We start from the raw sequence: 15,240 nt of genomic DNA, 5'->3' as shown, positions 1-15,240 counted from the left end.
TAAGTTCGCGCGCTCCGCTGCAGGCGGCCCAGTGTTTCATTGGTTCGAATCCTGGGCGCGGACATGGCACTGCTTATCAAACCACACTGAGGCAGCGTCCCACATGCCACAACTAGGACCCACAACGAAGAATATACAACTATGTACTGGGGGGCTTTGGGGAGAAAAAGGAAAAATAAAATCTAAAAAAAAAAAAAAACCTCCTGCTCACAGTCATAAGACAGTGGATAGATTGATGATCAAAATGAAGTCTTCATTTCTCTGCCCTACTTGGGGAGGACCAAAGCTAGTTTTAAAAATACAAACTCTCAGGGGCTGGCCGGGTGGCACAGCAGTTAAATTCGTGTGCTCTGCTTCGGTGGCCCAGGGTTCGCTGGTTCGGATTGTGGGCATGGACCTACGCACCACTTATCAAGCCATGCTGTGGTGGCGTCCCACATATAAAGTAGAGGAGGATGGGCACAGATGTTAGCTCAGGGCCAGTCTTCCTCAGCTAATTAGAGGAGGATTGGTGGTGGATGTTAGCTCAGGGCTAATCTTCCTCAAAAAAAAAAAAAAAACCAAAAAAACAAAAAAACTCTCAGGGGCCGGCCCCATGGCCTAGTGGTTAAGTTCGGCATACTCCATTTCGGTGGCCCAGGTTCGCTTCCCAGGCATGGACCTCCACCACTCGTCAGTGGCTGTGCTGTGGCAGCGACCCAGATAAAATAGAGGAAGATTGACACAGATGTTAGCTCAGGGCCAATCTTCCTCAACAACAACAAAAAAGAAAAAAAACCCAAACTCTGAAATGGAAGAAATAGCATCTGCTATGCTATAGGCTGTTGGGATTTCTAGAAGTGAGGATCCTTTCTAAACGGCTTCTGTTTAAAAATTCCCAGCCTTTTCTGGAGACACACAAGTGTGAATCTCAGATATGAGAAAGTAGAGCAAGTTAAGTTTTTTGTCTCAGCGAAAGCCTAATTCATTTCAGATTTTGTCAATATGGATTAGCTTTATAAATTGAACTCAGGTAATTTGTCAGCCAGTGTATTTTGTGCAAATAAGTTTGAATTGCTAAACAGTATTTGCTCATACTGTGTGACAATTCTAATCCAGTGTAAACTTATGAAATCTCTGGATATACTGATGAGGAGTCATTGCCGGCAAGTAAACATTAATGTGATTAGGACCCGTGATGAGGAAATACTGGAATTTGTCAGAGAATGTATGGGTGCCTTATCAATGTGAGACTGTGATTTTCCTAACCCCCTTTCATTTTTAGGTACTTTTACCCATTTCCAGTACCACCTTTACTTTATCAAGTTGAACTTTCTGTGGGAGGACAACAATTTAATGGGAAAGGAAAGACGAGACAGGCTGCGAAACACGATGCTGCTGCAAAAGCCCTGAGGATCCTGCAGAGCGAGCCCCCGCCCGAGAGGCTGGAGGTGAGGCGGGGCAGAGTGGGCTCCTGACACTTGGGTGGAGCAGGAGGGCGGCGCGGAAGACCATGGCTCAAGCTTCGTTTTCTATGAAGATGCATTGAGAGCTGTCCATAATTTTTATTTGATAGCTTATAAGATTTTGTACTCTAAAGGTTTCTTGCCTTTTGCCCCCTTTTCAAAAAATTTCTTAGCAAGGATGTCAGATGCTTTCTTTTTCAACTCTGTGGCATAGTTTTGAGTGACCATCTTAGAAAGCTTGTGACTCGAGTTGTGAAGAACAGGCATGGATGAATTCTTCAGTGATAAAGATTGTGCTTGTCAGAATCTGCGGTGGTTTATGGTACCAGGCTGGAGAGTTTTCTGAAGCCATTTTCACTAGCCACTCTTTATGGTATCAAAGTGCCAGTTCTGTCTTGCTGCGTAACAAACCAGCACAAAGCTTAGTGGCTTAAACACCTGCAGGCATTTGTGTTGCTCACACATCTGCAGTTTAGGCAGGCCTGGCAGGGGGAGCTTGTCTCTGCTGCATGCAGCTTTGGCTGAGGCAGCTCTGCGGGGGCTGGAGACCCCACTTTCAAGATGGCTCTCTCACATGGCCTGTAAGGTGCTGCTGGCCGTTGCCTGGGAACTAAGCAGGGGCCCGGGCCTGAGGTCCTCAGTTCCTCTCTTAGTTAACCTCCACACAGACTGCCTGCACATCCTCACCATGTGGTGGTGGGGTTCCGAGAGTGAGTGTCCTAGAAGACAGAACATGGAAGCAGCTGCCAGTTTCTTAAGGCTTGGGCCCAGAAATCAGCACAATGTCGCTTCTGCCGTATTCTACGGATTAAGCAGGCACAGAGCCCACATTCAAAAGGACGAGATACAGTCTCACTTTTTTTTTATTGAGGCAAGGTTCACGTAATATAAATTCACAGTTTTAACCATTTTAAGTGTACAGTTCAGTGGCTTTTCGTACATTCAAGTATTGAGAACCTCACTTCTGGATGAGAGGAGTGTCAAAGAATTTGGGGGCTGTGTTTTAAAACTATCACAATAAGAAAATGATTTTAACTCTTTGTGACTTTGTGATGGGAATATGGGTCTTAGAAAATCAGTGACTCCATGCCATTGAAGGGCCAAGGCATAATGAATATCTCTGGAAAGGCAGTCTTCTCACCAAAGGCCGGAAGAAACTCCCCGAGTAGAAACATCAAGATTTCACGGTGCTGTTTAATCACAGCACAAAATGCCACCTGAAAACATCCCTGGGAAGTGTTTGACTGACTTTTCCTCCCCAAGAAATAAGTTCCCAAAGAAGAAGGAGATCTTGCACAGAACATTGAGCTAAATGTATGATGATAGATAGGAACCCGAGTGGACCTTTGATAGGGTGCTTGCTGAGGTCCGTGTGTCCAGGGTCACCCAGCTCAGGATGGTGCTCTGTGGCTTCATGGCTGGCCGCACAGGAGCGTTCTGTTTTGCTTTTGATACAGTGCATTTCCATCTTCCAGTGTAACCAAACACTTTAACAGAGATGATCTGTTTCCTGGGTCCACTGAGGACCCCATAGAAGAGAATGGACTATAACTTAGGAGGATATGGTGAAGGTAAAAAGATGAGCTGTTCAGTGGTGGGGTTTGTGAAAAGAGCAGAAGGTAGTGTAATCTGAGTCATTTTGGCGGCTTTTCATTTTTTGGCCTGACTTTCGTGCTTGTCTAATTGGAGTCCGATGGAGAAGGTATTTCTTGATTCCTTCCAGCCAGCAGTTGTTAAACGATCGTGAACACTGGCGTGTGGGTTGTCTGCTCTGGAGTCACTTGAGAAGTTAAAAAAAAATTCCTTGGTCAAACCCACACAATTCTAACACAGTAGGGCCAGGGTAAGACCCAGGAGTGTCTGGCTTTTCCTTTTTTTCTTTTTTAGTGTACCCACTGTCAGGGTTTGGGAACCACACAGGTCCTTGGAATTATCGGTGCTTCCTAGGCAGTTTTCCTCCCTTCGAATCCTCCTTGGAAAGACTCAGTATTGCTGCAAAGGGAAAGTGTTGATGTCTTGAGCCTGAGCCTACCCCATCGCTCACTAGAACAGCGCTGTTTGGCTCAGGCCCAGAGACTGTAGGAGCCACGCTCCCCTGGGCTCCCCTAGGCTCATGGACGTCTATGAGGAGCTTTGCTGGGAGTAATATTCCTATCTGCCTGAGCCCCCTTGCCCCTTTTCTAGTTCTTTATGGTTTGGAGTAGAGACAGAGCCCTTCAGAAGGGGCTCAAAGACTGGCTGGCCTTAAGCATTGCTCCAGAATCGAAAATCATTAACTAGGATAAGACTTTTTCTTTGAAGTGATAATTGAAACACTGGCCTTCCTCTAACTGAGCTGCCCCCGGATTTACCAGGCCCCTTGGTAGGTGGGTCATAGGGGGTAAAGAGAGATATTTTAAAGGGTAACTTTAAATTTTTTTACAAGTAATGCATGTGAACTATAAAAATCCAAAAAGAAAAGGAAAAACAAATGATTCGTAAATTTACCAATTGAAGATAATCACCATACCCATTTTGGTGGATATCAGTGCATATACAAGTAAATACATGCACCTATGTGTTTCACAAAAATGGGATGATGATGTACAGTAACCACCTTTTTTCACTGAAGTATGTATCATGGATATGTTGTCATGCCATTTACTTATATTTCCATGGAGGACTCAAATTCAGCATTCATCTGAGCACTTTTAATGGCTGCAAAGTGTTCTGTTGTGTGAACATGACAGTTTATTTTTTCAACAACAGAGGCTTGGTTATTTAGGTTGTGTGCAGTTTTCCTGTTATAAAATAGGTAGTGAAGAACATTGTTGTCATTAAATCTTTGCGTGTGTCCGAGATGATTTTGTGAGCCACAGTCCTAGAAGTGGAATTGCACAGTAACGCGTATGGCCCAGTTCCTCCGCCAGCAGGGCCTGAGCCAGCAGGGCCTGAGCAGCCTCTTTGCCGACGTCCTGCCAGCATTGGAAATGATCATTTGAAACAAATTGTCTGTTTTGCTGTTGAAAATGTTAGAGCATGTGATTGTGTGGTAGAGCAGTTCGTCTTCTCCAGAACAGAGCCAATAAAGCCAGCGGTCTCTGTCTGACAGGCAGGCATGGGCTGGTCCCTTGATGACAGACAGTGTCTCAGCAGTACTGCCCCTCCTGCTGTGGGGTGTAGTTGAATGGAGTTGACAGACGTTAACATTAGTATCATTAAAAAAGTGCAGTGTGTACTAGGATGGAAAAGTAGCAAGTATTCTGAGAGCAAAAAATGTCTCGTTTAGATTGGAGTAATGGTGGTGCATTCAGAGAATTCCTCTCTGAGGAAGGGTCATTTAAGCTGAGACCAACGATGAGCGAAAGAGCAGGGGCAAGTACGTTCTCAGCAGAGGGAGCAGCTTGTGCAAAGATCCTGAGTTGGGAAAGCGCTTTTAGTTTATTTTACTTACTTTTAAATCGAAGGCTTGTGGTGATAAAGGATGACTTCTTCAGTGTCTGAGCTGTTAGGAGTGAGGCGGTCATAGCTGCATCATCTGTTACGGAGAAAAAGGAGCCAGCTTCAATGTTCGTTAGTAGGGAAATGGTTAAATAAATGGATGCATTATCCCAGGAGTACCAGAGTGTGGTAGATCTTTATACATGAACATGAAAGGAGGCCCATAGTCTATTGAGTGGGGAGGAATAAAAATTCCGGGCTGTTGTTATATGTATAGTGTGATCTTCTTTGTGTTTAAGTAAATAGAGCCAACTGTGTGTCTATGTGTATATATGGGTTTGGATGTGCATAGTTTCTATCTTGAATGTTATATCAAACTTTAAAAGTAGTTTTTCTCTTTATGATAGTGGTAGAAGACAGACTTTAACAAAATTTTTTCTTTTTCTTTCTTTCTTTATTTATTGCTGAGGAAGATTTGCCTTGAGCTAACATCTGTGCCAGTCTTCCTCTATTTTTTGTATGTGGCTCGCCGCCACAGCATGGCTGCAGATGAGTGGTGTAGATCTGCTCCCGAGAACTGAACCTGGGCCAGAGCGTGCCGAACAAACTTAACCAGTAGTAGGCCACGGGGCCAGCCCAGACTTTTTCTAAAAAATTGTACTATTTGAAGTTTTTTTTTATGTGCTACTTTTGTAAAAATAAATAAATGCAGCTCTTCCTGGTCTTGAGTCCTTAATTCCCTTGGGCCAGAAACATTTTTAGGTAGGGCTACAACTGGAATTGGAGACCTTAATCTTCCTGTCAGGGTCCATTGGACCCTCTTTACATTTTTTAGTTTCTTTTCTAAGCTCTGTAAGGATTGATATTGCATGACTTTTATTCTTCTTTTTTAGAGATCTTACAAAGAGCAAAGAAAAGCATACTTATTTTTAAAAATAGAATATTACAATGATCATGTGGATCCTTTGGACCCTTTCATAAATCTTTACATTATGGAATCTTAATTTTTGTACATTTTGAAACATTTTGCTGTTTGTCATCCTGCATATCATTTCAGCACTATTCATCATATGTTCCCAGATCTGCTAAGCTAGACTAAACTAATAAGAAAATGGAAGAATGATGAAATCCCTAGGTGGGTGATATGGTAGTGAAATAATTGCCATTATTGCATCATCCTTTAATGTTCCTATTGCATTGACTAAGGTCTTGCATCGTCTTTCAAGAAGATGCAGAAGAATGCTGGAGGCACCATCTTTTCACTCTACTTTTAGCTTTCATTCAACTCAGGTGAGAATTCAGAATTTTTCTTTTTCCATGCATAATGGCAAAGAGAAGAAAATTGACCGAGGAAGACATTTCCGTTGTTAGAACAATCAGAAGATGAATGCAGAGAGACAGCGGTACTGCGGCCTCTGATGATGGCGGTGAGATTGAGTGTTTAAGGGAAACAGCAGACTGTGAGTCTTCAGAAGATGTCTTAGATAAGTTTTCCCAAACTCAAGAATCAGCAAGTAAATGATATTTCTATGGTGTACAAAAAGGAAATGTGTATTCTCTTCTGGTCAGCCAATGGGAAGGACTTCATCACGCAAGAACCTGGACTGTCCTGTTCTGATTTTTAAAAAAACAAATGTGACAACATTCTTTCATCTTTTATAATGTTTGGCCACCAGAATTTATTTCTTACCACTTCTTGTCCACAAAATAAGTGGATGTTTGCAAAAGAAGGTATGTGTACAAAGGTGATTGGAAGGAAATAGATGATGTAACAATGAAAAACATCGTTAGAGCCTTCTTTGGGGGTTTATAAATCTAAAAGTGAAAAAGCATTGTGTAGTTACAGTGCAAAGAAGATCGCTGTTGTCTCTTCAACAAAATTATGAGTCCATTTCAAAAGTAGTGTGTTTTGACAATACCAGTACAAGAAGAATCAGAATCATGATAAGCTAGAACCTGTTGGAGATGGATTTGAAATCTGGCACTGTTACTGGCAAGTGGGCTGTGCTCTAGGTTCAGGCGTGCCAGCTGATGAGCAGTTAGTGACATTTAAAGGACCTTGCCCAGTTCCGGTACATATAACTTCTAAACTACAAACCTGGAATAAAAACTTGGGTTTGCTATTTTAAATTCTTAGTAAAACCTCTAAGGAAATGATTTTTGTTGTCTGTTTATTCTGTGTATTATTTGTAAAATGATTTTATTTTTTATTTTTTTTAAAGATTGGTCACCTGAGCTAACAGCTGTTGCCAATCTTTTTTTTTTTTTCCTGCTGTTTCTCCCCAAATCCCCCCAGTACATAGCTGCATATTTTAGTTGCAAGTCCTTCTAGTTGTGGTGTGTGGAACACCGCCTCAGAGTGGCCTGATGAGCGGTGCAGTGTCCATGCCCAAGATTTGAACCAGTGAAACCCTGGGCTGCCAAAGCAGAGCGTGCAAACTTAACTGCTCGGTCAGGGGGCTGGCCCCTGTAAACATGGTTTTAAATGTAGAAAAATAAAATGAGTCTGTTGGAGCCAGGTGGTTAATGGTGATGACTGTTTTTCTCCTGGCATACTGAGGGTTAAGGAATGGTTCAGAGTGTTTTTTCTCTTCCTGATGTTGCCTGGATTTGATTGCTGAACCATGCTCTATGGGATTGATGTTAACAGTAGTTCCCACTTCATGCAGGCAAGACTGAGGGCCCGCTCCACTTTCCCCGTCTTGCTGGGAATGGTATTTGTGGGTTGGTTTTGACTCATTCACTGCTTCCTGCATTGCAACATTTTGTCAATCCGGATAATATCAAAATTGTTTATGTAAAAGAACAACACACTCTCACTTCCAAATAAATGTATGTCTTCATTTCCTGTTTTGCATTTTATTTCACAGGCTGCTTTCTCCCTATTGAAATTCTTTTGGAAGCAGTGGCTTAGAGAGGTGAATCTCAATCTGGTTGCTAGCAAAAATAAACAAATACTATAAATAAAATGGATATCCAGGCCCTACCTGCGAAAACTTGAGTTCTTTTTTCTGGAGTGAGGATCTGGCGTCTGTCTTTGTAAAGCTCCCAAGTGATTCTAATGCTGCTGAGGTTACGAACCACTGGCACAGAGTTTATAATTTAGCAGTAGGCCACTGTTTTCTACCAGACTTACGTGGACCCTTGATATATAAATAGAGAAGTAGCATTTCCTTAGTATAAACTTATAAGTTTGCATTTTATAATATTTATAAAGGCAATCAGATTGACTTCTGTGAGTTTTCACAACACAAAATTATAACTCTGTATTGTTTTTGTCCATTAAAAAACATGCTGGGAAAGCTACAGTCCTGTTTTAGAGTAGTGGTTCACTCTGCTGTGGAAAGGAGAGTGAGAATGGCTTCTTCATTTTCCTTGAAAAAGAAAAAATATTTGGTGTCAGTAGTTCTTAATGTTGACATTTATTAAATCCGGTACAATTGCCTGTTACGTTGTCTATACTTCTCTATATGTTTGGAATAGGTCATAATTAAAAGTAAAAGTTAAAACTAATTGGACTGGTATAATGAGCAGAAATTTTGAAAATTGGGATATATGCATGGCAATTGACATCTTGTATCAGCCTCAGTCCCCAGTTTGTTTCCAGATTTTGTTCTGGTTGCACATAAGGAGAATATTGTCATGGACACAATTACTTAGCATGAGAGTGGACCATTTTTTTAAATAGCTCATCTATTTAAAGTATCTTTGGATACTCTTCAAATAAACAGCTGTCAGAAAAGTTTGTACACAAAAATGAGCTAATCTTTTAGCACAGGTTAATATATTGATGATCTCTGGTGTGTTAATATTTGGTATGAAACGTACCTTTTTTTGTTGCTTTGAAAAAAATTAAGACAAAATATACATAACATAAAGGTTACCATTTTAACCATTTTTAAAGTACTGTGGCATTAAATATATTCTCAATGTTGTGCAACTATCACCACTATCCATTTCCAGAACTTTATCATCCCATATAGAAACTTTGTACACATTGAACAATAACTCCCCCTCCCCCCCCTTCCCCTGGTAGACACTCTTTTACTTCTGTCTCCATTTGCCTATTCTGGATACCTCATATAAGTGGATATTTGTCTTTTGTGTCTGGCTTATTTCATTTATCATAATGTTTTCAAGGTTCATCCATGTTACAGCATGTTTCAGAATTATAGTGCTTTTTTTTTGCTGAGGAAGATTAACCCTGAGCCAACATCTGTTTCAGTCTTCCTCCGCTTTTTATGTGGGTTGCCACCACAGCATGGCTGATAAATGGTGTAGGTCTGCACCCAGGATCCGAACCAGGCTGCCAAAGTAGAGTGCGCTGAACTTCACCACTATGCCATGGGGCCAGCCCCTATATTCTTTTTAAAGGGTGAATAATATTCCATTAGGTGAATAGCCCACATTTTGTTGATCTGTTCATCTGTTGGTGGATGTTTGGGTTGTTTTCACTTTTTCGCTATTGTGAATAGTGCTGCTGTGAACACTGGTGTACAAGTATCTGAGTCCCTGTTTTCGATTCTTTTGAGTATGTATCTAGAAGTGGAATTGCTGGATCACATTGTAATTCTATGTTTAACTTTTTGAGGAACCACTGAACTGTTTTCCACAGAGGCTATGCTATTTTACATGTTCACCAGCAGTGTACAAGGGTTCCAGTTTCTCCACGTCCTCACTAACGCTTGCTCTTCTGTGGCCATTCTCATAGGTGTGAAGTATCTCATTGTAGTTTTGATTTGCATTCCCTAACGATTAATGATGTTGGGCGTCATTTCATGAGCTTGTTGGCCATTTGTATATCTTCTTTGGAGAAATATCTATTCAAGTCCTTTACCATTTTTGATTTGGGTTGTTTATTGTTGTTGAGTTGTAGGAGTTCTTTATATATTCTGAATATTAAATTCTTTATCAGATATATGATTTGCAAATATTTTCTCCCATTCTGTGGGTTCTCTTTACTCTCTTGATAGTGTCTTTTCATGCACAAAGTTTTTAATTTCGATGAAGTCCAATATATCTTGTTTTTTCTTTTGTTACCTGTGCTTTTGGTGTCATATCCAAGAAATCATTGCCAAATCCAGTGTCATGAAGCTTTTCCCTAATGTTTTCTCCTAAGAGTTTTATAATTTTAGCCCTTATGTTTATGTCTTTGATCCATTTTGAGTTAATTTTTGTATATGGTGTAAGGTAAGGATCCAGCTTCATTTTTTCACCTGTGGACATCTGGTTTTCCCAGCACCATTTGTTGGACTGACTTACTTGTTAAAGTACAGGGGTTTTTTTGTTTTTGCTTTCGTTTTGAGGAAGATTAGCCTTGAGCTAACATCTGCTGCCAATCCGCCTCTTTTTGCTGAGGAAGACTGGCCCTGAGCTAACATCCGTGCCCATCTTCCTCTACTTTATATGTGGGACGCCTACCACAGCATGGCATGCCAAGCGGTGTCATGTCTGCACCCAGGATCCAAACCGACGTACCCCAGACCACCGAAGTGGAACGTGCACACTTAACCACTGCACCCCCTGGGCTGGCCCCAGTATTTTTTTTTAGTTTAAAACCTATTTAAAAATAAATTTCAAACCAAACTTCTGGAGCCCCAGCCTTCTAAGGCACCTTGCTTGAAGATTTCTGGCTTTAAGGACTCACTACGAGGCTTCTTTTTTCTTAGGATTTAAGCAACAAGAATAAAAGTTCATTTAGCTTAATTAAGCCACAAGAAATGCTATGCAAATAGTTTTGACCAGGCAGAGAGTGAAGTGAAACTGATTGGAAAGAAACATTATCGTCATGGAAGGAGACAAGGGATTATAAATAGTGTTTGGGATAAGTGTACTTGTACACTGTTATATTCTTTATTGTATGAATTTTTTTTTAAAATATGGAGTTTTATTTCTTTTAATTACAGCTTGAAACATTGGTGCGGTGTAGGTACAGGATCCACCTGATAAGCGTAAGGAAGTGCAGAGCAGATAAAATCCTGGATGTCCTGCACCTTGCCTACTCAGCAGTGTCAGCCACGGGTTCCTGTCAGATAGTTCTCATCTTGGAAATAGGGTTTTACAAATTCTTTGACAAAAGAGTCCCAATAATATAAAGAAAAACACAGTTCTCTTGCTGTGTTTTGGGGGCACTTTGCTATAACTGAGTGTGTCTGCTTTCTCCTATCATCACTGCAACATGGACATCTGTGTTGTCAGCATGGACGGAGAAGATCTCTGCCCCTCTTTAGTCCCAGCCCTGGCTGAGGGCTGTGAGTGAACCTTTTGCGAAGATAGTCTCAGCCTTTGTCTGGGAGACTTTATGAGTTTGCTCTGTGCAGCAGTACGTGTGAGATACAGAGCAGTTTTGTAATTTGTTCCACTGCATACTTTTTAATAAAGTGGTTTCCAAGGGCTTTATGTCCAGATAAGAAGCCTACATACCTAAGTGGAGAGACTTAGATTTGAACTTGCCATCCCCCACATAGATCTGTCTGTCTGACTTTTTCTAAAATGTGGCTTACTGGTCCTCGAGGCGGGCTCCTGGAAGTCAGCCTTCCTGAGCAGCGTGGCCTCTCGCTGCACCGCGATGAGGCTGATTCATACCCACAGGTCTCTTATGTGTGGATTGTATGGTGGATTTATGAGGTGCAAACTGCCCCAAGTTTGATAGGACCCTTTTTTTTAAGCTTTGACGTTCCCTGACACATGCTACGCATGCGGCCTTGCTCCCTGGGTTAGTGCCCAGTCCGTACAGCCAAGGCACAGTGCCTTTAAGGCGTATCCTCACAGCTGTTGTGTGGACGGTTTTAATAAGAGTTGACTACTAAACATCTATTCTTCCTTTAGGTGAATGGAAGAGAATCAGAAGAAGAAAATCTCAATAAGTCTGAAATAAGTCAAGTGTTTGAGATTGCACTTAAACGGAACTTGCCTGTGAATTTTGAGGTAAGCTTATTTTACATGTAGGCCTCTGTATTAGAAAATACTGTTGGCATTCATCATCGGAATTAGATTTTTCCTAAATAATATTGGAATAATAATCACATTTATGTGAACCTTCAAATTTAAGATTCAGATTTTCTATTTAGCAAAAGCCATATTGATTCTCTTCTAGGAGTTGTCAACTTCGGCCAGCTGTGGGGCTCTCGACAGAGCATGGGTGGCCTCAGTGGTCTGTGAACCTCCTAAAATGGTCTGAAGAAGCTTGGTTTATGTTCTCATGTGTGTTCTTCTGGAGAGAGGGTCCATTGTTTCCATCAGACTCAAGCATCTGTTACTCTCAAAATATTAAGAATCTCAACCTGTCCCTAAAAATCTTGTCAGAATAATTGTTAAAAGGACATAGGTTTTGTCATTGTCCAGCATCTGCCCCCCACTTCACCCATTTAATAACTTCGTTTGTTGGAGACTTTATGGTCTAAAAACAATAATTCACGGGTTGTTAGTTCAAAATAGAAAATAAGGTACATTTAGTGTGTGTTTCTTTCAAAGACACAGTGAGTCCAAATAGACTGGGCAGGTAAGAGAGAATTCTTTAAAAGTTTCCTTTAATGGTCTGACACATGGCAAATTCTTTCTTTTGATTTCCATGCTTGGTTATGCAAGGTTGTATTTTAATATACAATGCAGATTTCCTTATCAATTCTTTGGTCTTTCAAAGTTATGAAGAATATCTATTTTAGTCTTCCAAACTCACGCATTGTTACTTCAGGCAAATGTAATTTGAACTGGGACATCTGCTTAAAATGATTTTTTTCTTCTTCTTCTCCCCAAAGCCCCCCAAGTACATAGTTGTTTCTTCTAGTTGTAGGTCCTTCTAGCTGTGGCATGTGGGACGCTGCCTCAGCATGGCCTGATGAGCAGTGCCATGTCTGCACCCAGGATCCGAACTAGCAAAATCCAGGGCCCCCTAAGCGGAGGGCTCGAACTTAACCACTCGGCCACAGGGCCAGCCCCTTAAAACAATTTTAAGTTTTTCATAAACTTGTTTTGGTGTATTTATTTTTTAAAAACCTACCTGAAGTTTATTATCCGTAAAATACTTTAATTTTGTAGCATTTTGCAGTTACAGGCAATCCCCAAATTTCATGCCTGACTTTCATAAAATATATACCTTCTATTATAAGTTAGCGCCCTAAACAGGCTCCTGAGTTCAGACCTTAATCCATCAGCTGAGTGGTGATGATTTCTGACCTACAACCTGGCTGTGCTTACCTGCCTACCATGGGCTGCAGGTGGGATGGGGAGTCGCACTTGGGTCGCAGGGCCGCCCTGTATCCCCCACACCAACCCTGCCCTACCCCAGCAGGCGAGCAGGTTGATATTGTCCATCTTCTGGCGTGCAGAGCACCAGGTGGATCTAGGGCTTATGTCTTCTTCCCTGGCCCTACATCCTTTACAGCCTTTCTCCCTCTGTTGGGGAGAGGGGGTGGGGATTGGGGAGGTAATGAGACAGGGGACATGCAGAACAACAGTTAGGACTAGTTGCTGGGTGGGAACTAGGTGGGAGCTTCACCCTCAGAAGCCACAAGGTCTCTTTGGACACCTATTGCAGGAAAGGGAAGAAATGCTCCTTTTCTCCTCCTGAGGGATTAGTATGGCATGAGAATGGATTTTTAAAGATTGAAGGGAGGGGTACCAAGATTGTGAGAGTGGGAAATGCCTGGCTTCCTGGGTCACCTCAGGGTCACAGAGGTGACTGCTGGGGCCAGCTATGAAGCTTGTCACCTGCTCACACTAGTTGCTACCCTGCCTGAGAGTCACAAAACTTTCTGGAACCTTAGTGAGGGCTTGCCAGTTTGCTTTTGCTCTATGGGGTTTGGGGACCAGATTGCTTTCATCTCACCTCCACTTTTATTTAAGTTTCAGGTTTGGCTTTCAAACTTGTGTTCAGGAATATGTAACACATAGCAGGGAATTGTTAAGTAGGCACGTGAAAGGAATTGTGGAAGTGCCCTCTGGTGGTGAATATCTTTTAAAGTAATAATTGAGAACATTACAGTTTTTGTGTCGGTGGTGGTGTTGAGTTTGTTAATATGAGTACTTAGGTCAAAGGTTCGTCTTAGCTTCCATTATTAGCTTGAGCAAGGACTTTATTTTTCTACAGTTCTGTCTCTTGCACCTGGAAGACTGCCTGGCATATATTGGATGCTTAGGAAATATTTACTAAATAAATGGACAGAATAGTTTTTTTTTTTTTTGACTAAGTTTTTGGTAGCAAAATCTGTCACATAGGAAGCTGGGTTAAATGTTTAATAGGAGAAAACAGGAGCCATTTGTACAGTTCTTTAGAAAAATATTTACAGCTTGATTTTTGATAAAATGTCTAGTTTTAGTTAGAAAACCTGGTGCTGCTGATTGATGTGGTCACTGGAAGGCAGTTGTGACTTGGTTGCTAAATCCTTTCCGGGTCAGACTCGAGTTGTCGATCGGGGGGCTGGTGACGTGAATGGGCAGTGCAGATGGTTCTCAGGCGCCGGGTGGAGCTGTGAACCTGGAGTGAGCCGTGGGCGTGGCTGCTCTGATCTGAGGACGCGGAAAGCACTGTTCAGGGAGGGAACATTTTGGAATCTAGGCATCAGTGTGGAGGTGGGGTGTGAGGGCGACCTGGGGGAGCTCTCTAGAGTCCGTCTGCAGGTGCCTTTCACGCTGGGCCCTTCCCCGCACCCCTCTTCCTTTTCGAGCAGTGCGGGCCTCTTTCTGAGGTGCCTCTCGCTCTCACCTCGGGAGCACGGCCGTTTCTTGGGCTCACATAGTTTTCCTAGCCATTTTTCCAACTTTTTATTTTGAAAAATTTCAAATCTATGGAAAAGTTGCAAGAATTGGACAGTGACTATATCCTTCACTGAGATTCACCAGTGGTTAACGTTTTACCACATTCACTTCTTTCTCTGTAAATGTATATATTTTATTTTCTATTTTTTACTTTTGCTGAATCATTTGAGAGCAAGTGGCAGACGTGCCCTTAACTCCTAATATTTCAGCAAGTATCTCTTAAGAACAAGGACCTTATCTTAAATAACCACAATCTAATTATCAAATACGGGACATTTAGCATTGCTGTGAGACTGTTATCTAATATACACCCTGTAGGCACGTTTTGCCAGTTGTCCTCGTGATGTCCTTTATAGAAAGTATTTTCTTGTTCCAGTGTCCAGAACAGGATCACGTGTTGTTTTTAACGAGACGTGTGCATCTTGTTAGTCTCTAATCTGTCACACTTCCTCAGCCAGTTTTTGTCCTTCATGACATTGACATTTTAAAAAGTCAGTTATTTTGTAGAATGGCCCTCAGTTTGGATTCGCCTGATTCTTTCCTCATGATTAGTTTCAGGTTGTGCATTTTTTGGCCGGAACACCACAGAGGTGGTATCGATTTTTCTCAGCATCACCTA

General features: G+C 41.8%; 1 protein-coding gene across 33 annotated transcripts in view; it reads left to right on the top strand.

Moving 5' to 3' along the window:
- STAU1 (staufen double-stranded RNA binding protein 1) overlaps positions 1-15,240 on the top strand; it is a 54,708-nt gene that overhangs the window by 24,829 nt on the left and 14,639 nt on the right. For all 33 annotated transcript variants that reach the window (XM_070486100.1, XM_044747985.2, XM_070486090.1 and 30 more), the window contains 2 exons: positions 1,265-1,430; positions 11,694-11,792. In XM_070486100.1, coding sequence (XP_070342201.1) covers positions 1,265-1,430; positions 11,694-11,792 — 265 coding nt within the window. The remainder of the gene's footprint in view (positions 1-1,264; positions 1,431-11,693; positions 11,793-15,240) is intronic.

This window comes from Equus asinus, chromosome 15, assembly GCF_041296235.1.
Source record: "Equus asinus isolate D_3611 breed Donkey chromosome 15, EquAss-T2T_v2, whole genome shotgun sequence".
Lineage (NCBI taxonomy): Eukaryota > Metazoa > Chordata > Mammalia > Perissodactyla > Equidae > Equus > Equus asinus.
Note: the sequence above shows the minus strand (reverse complement) of the source record. Positions and strands in the feature narration are given on the sequence as shown.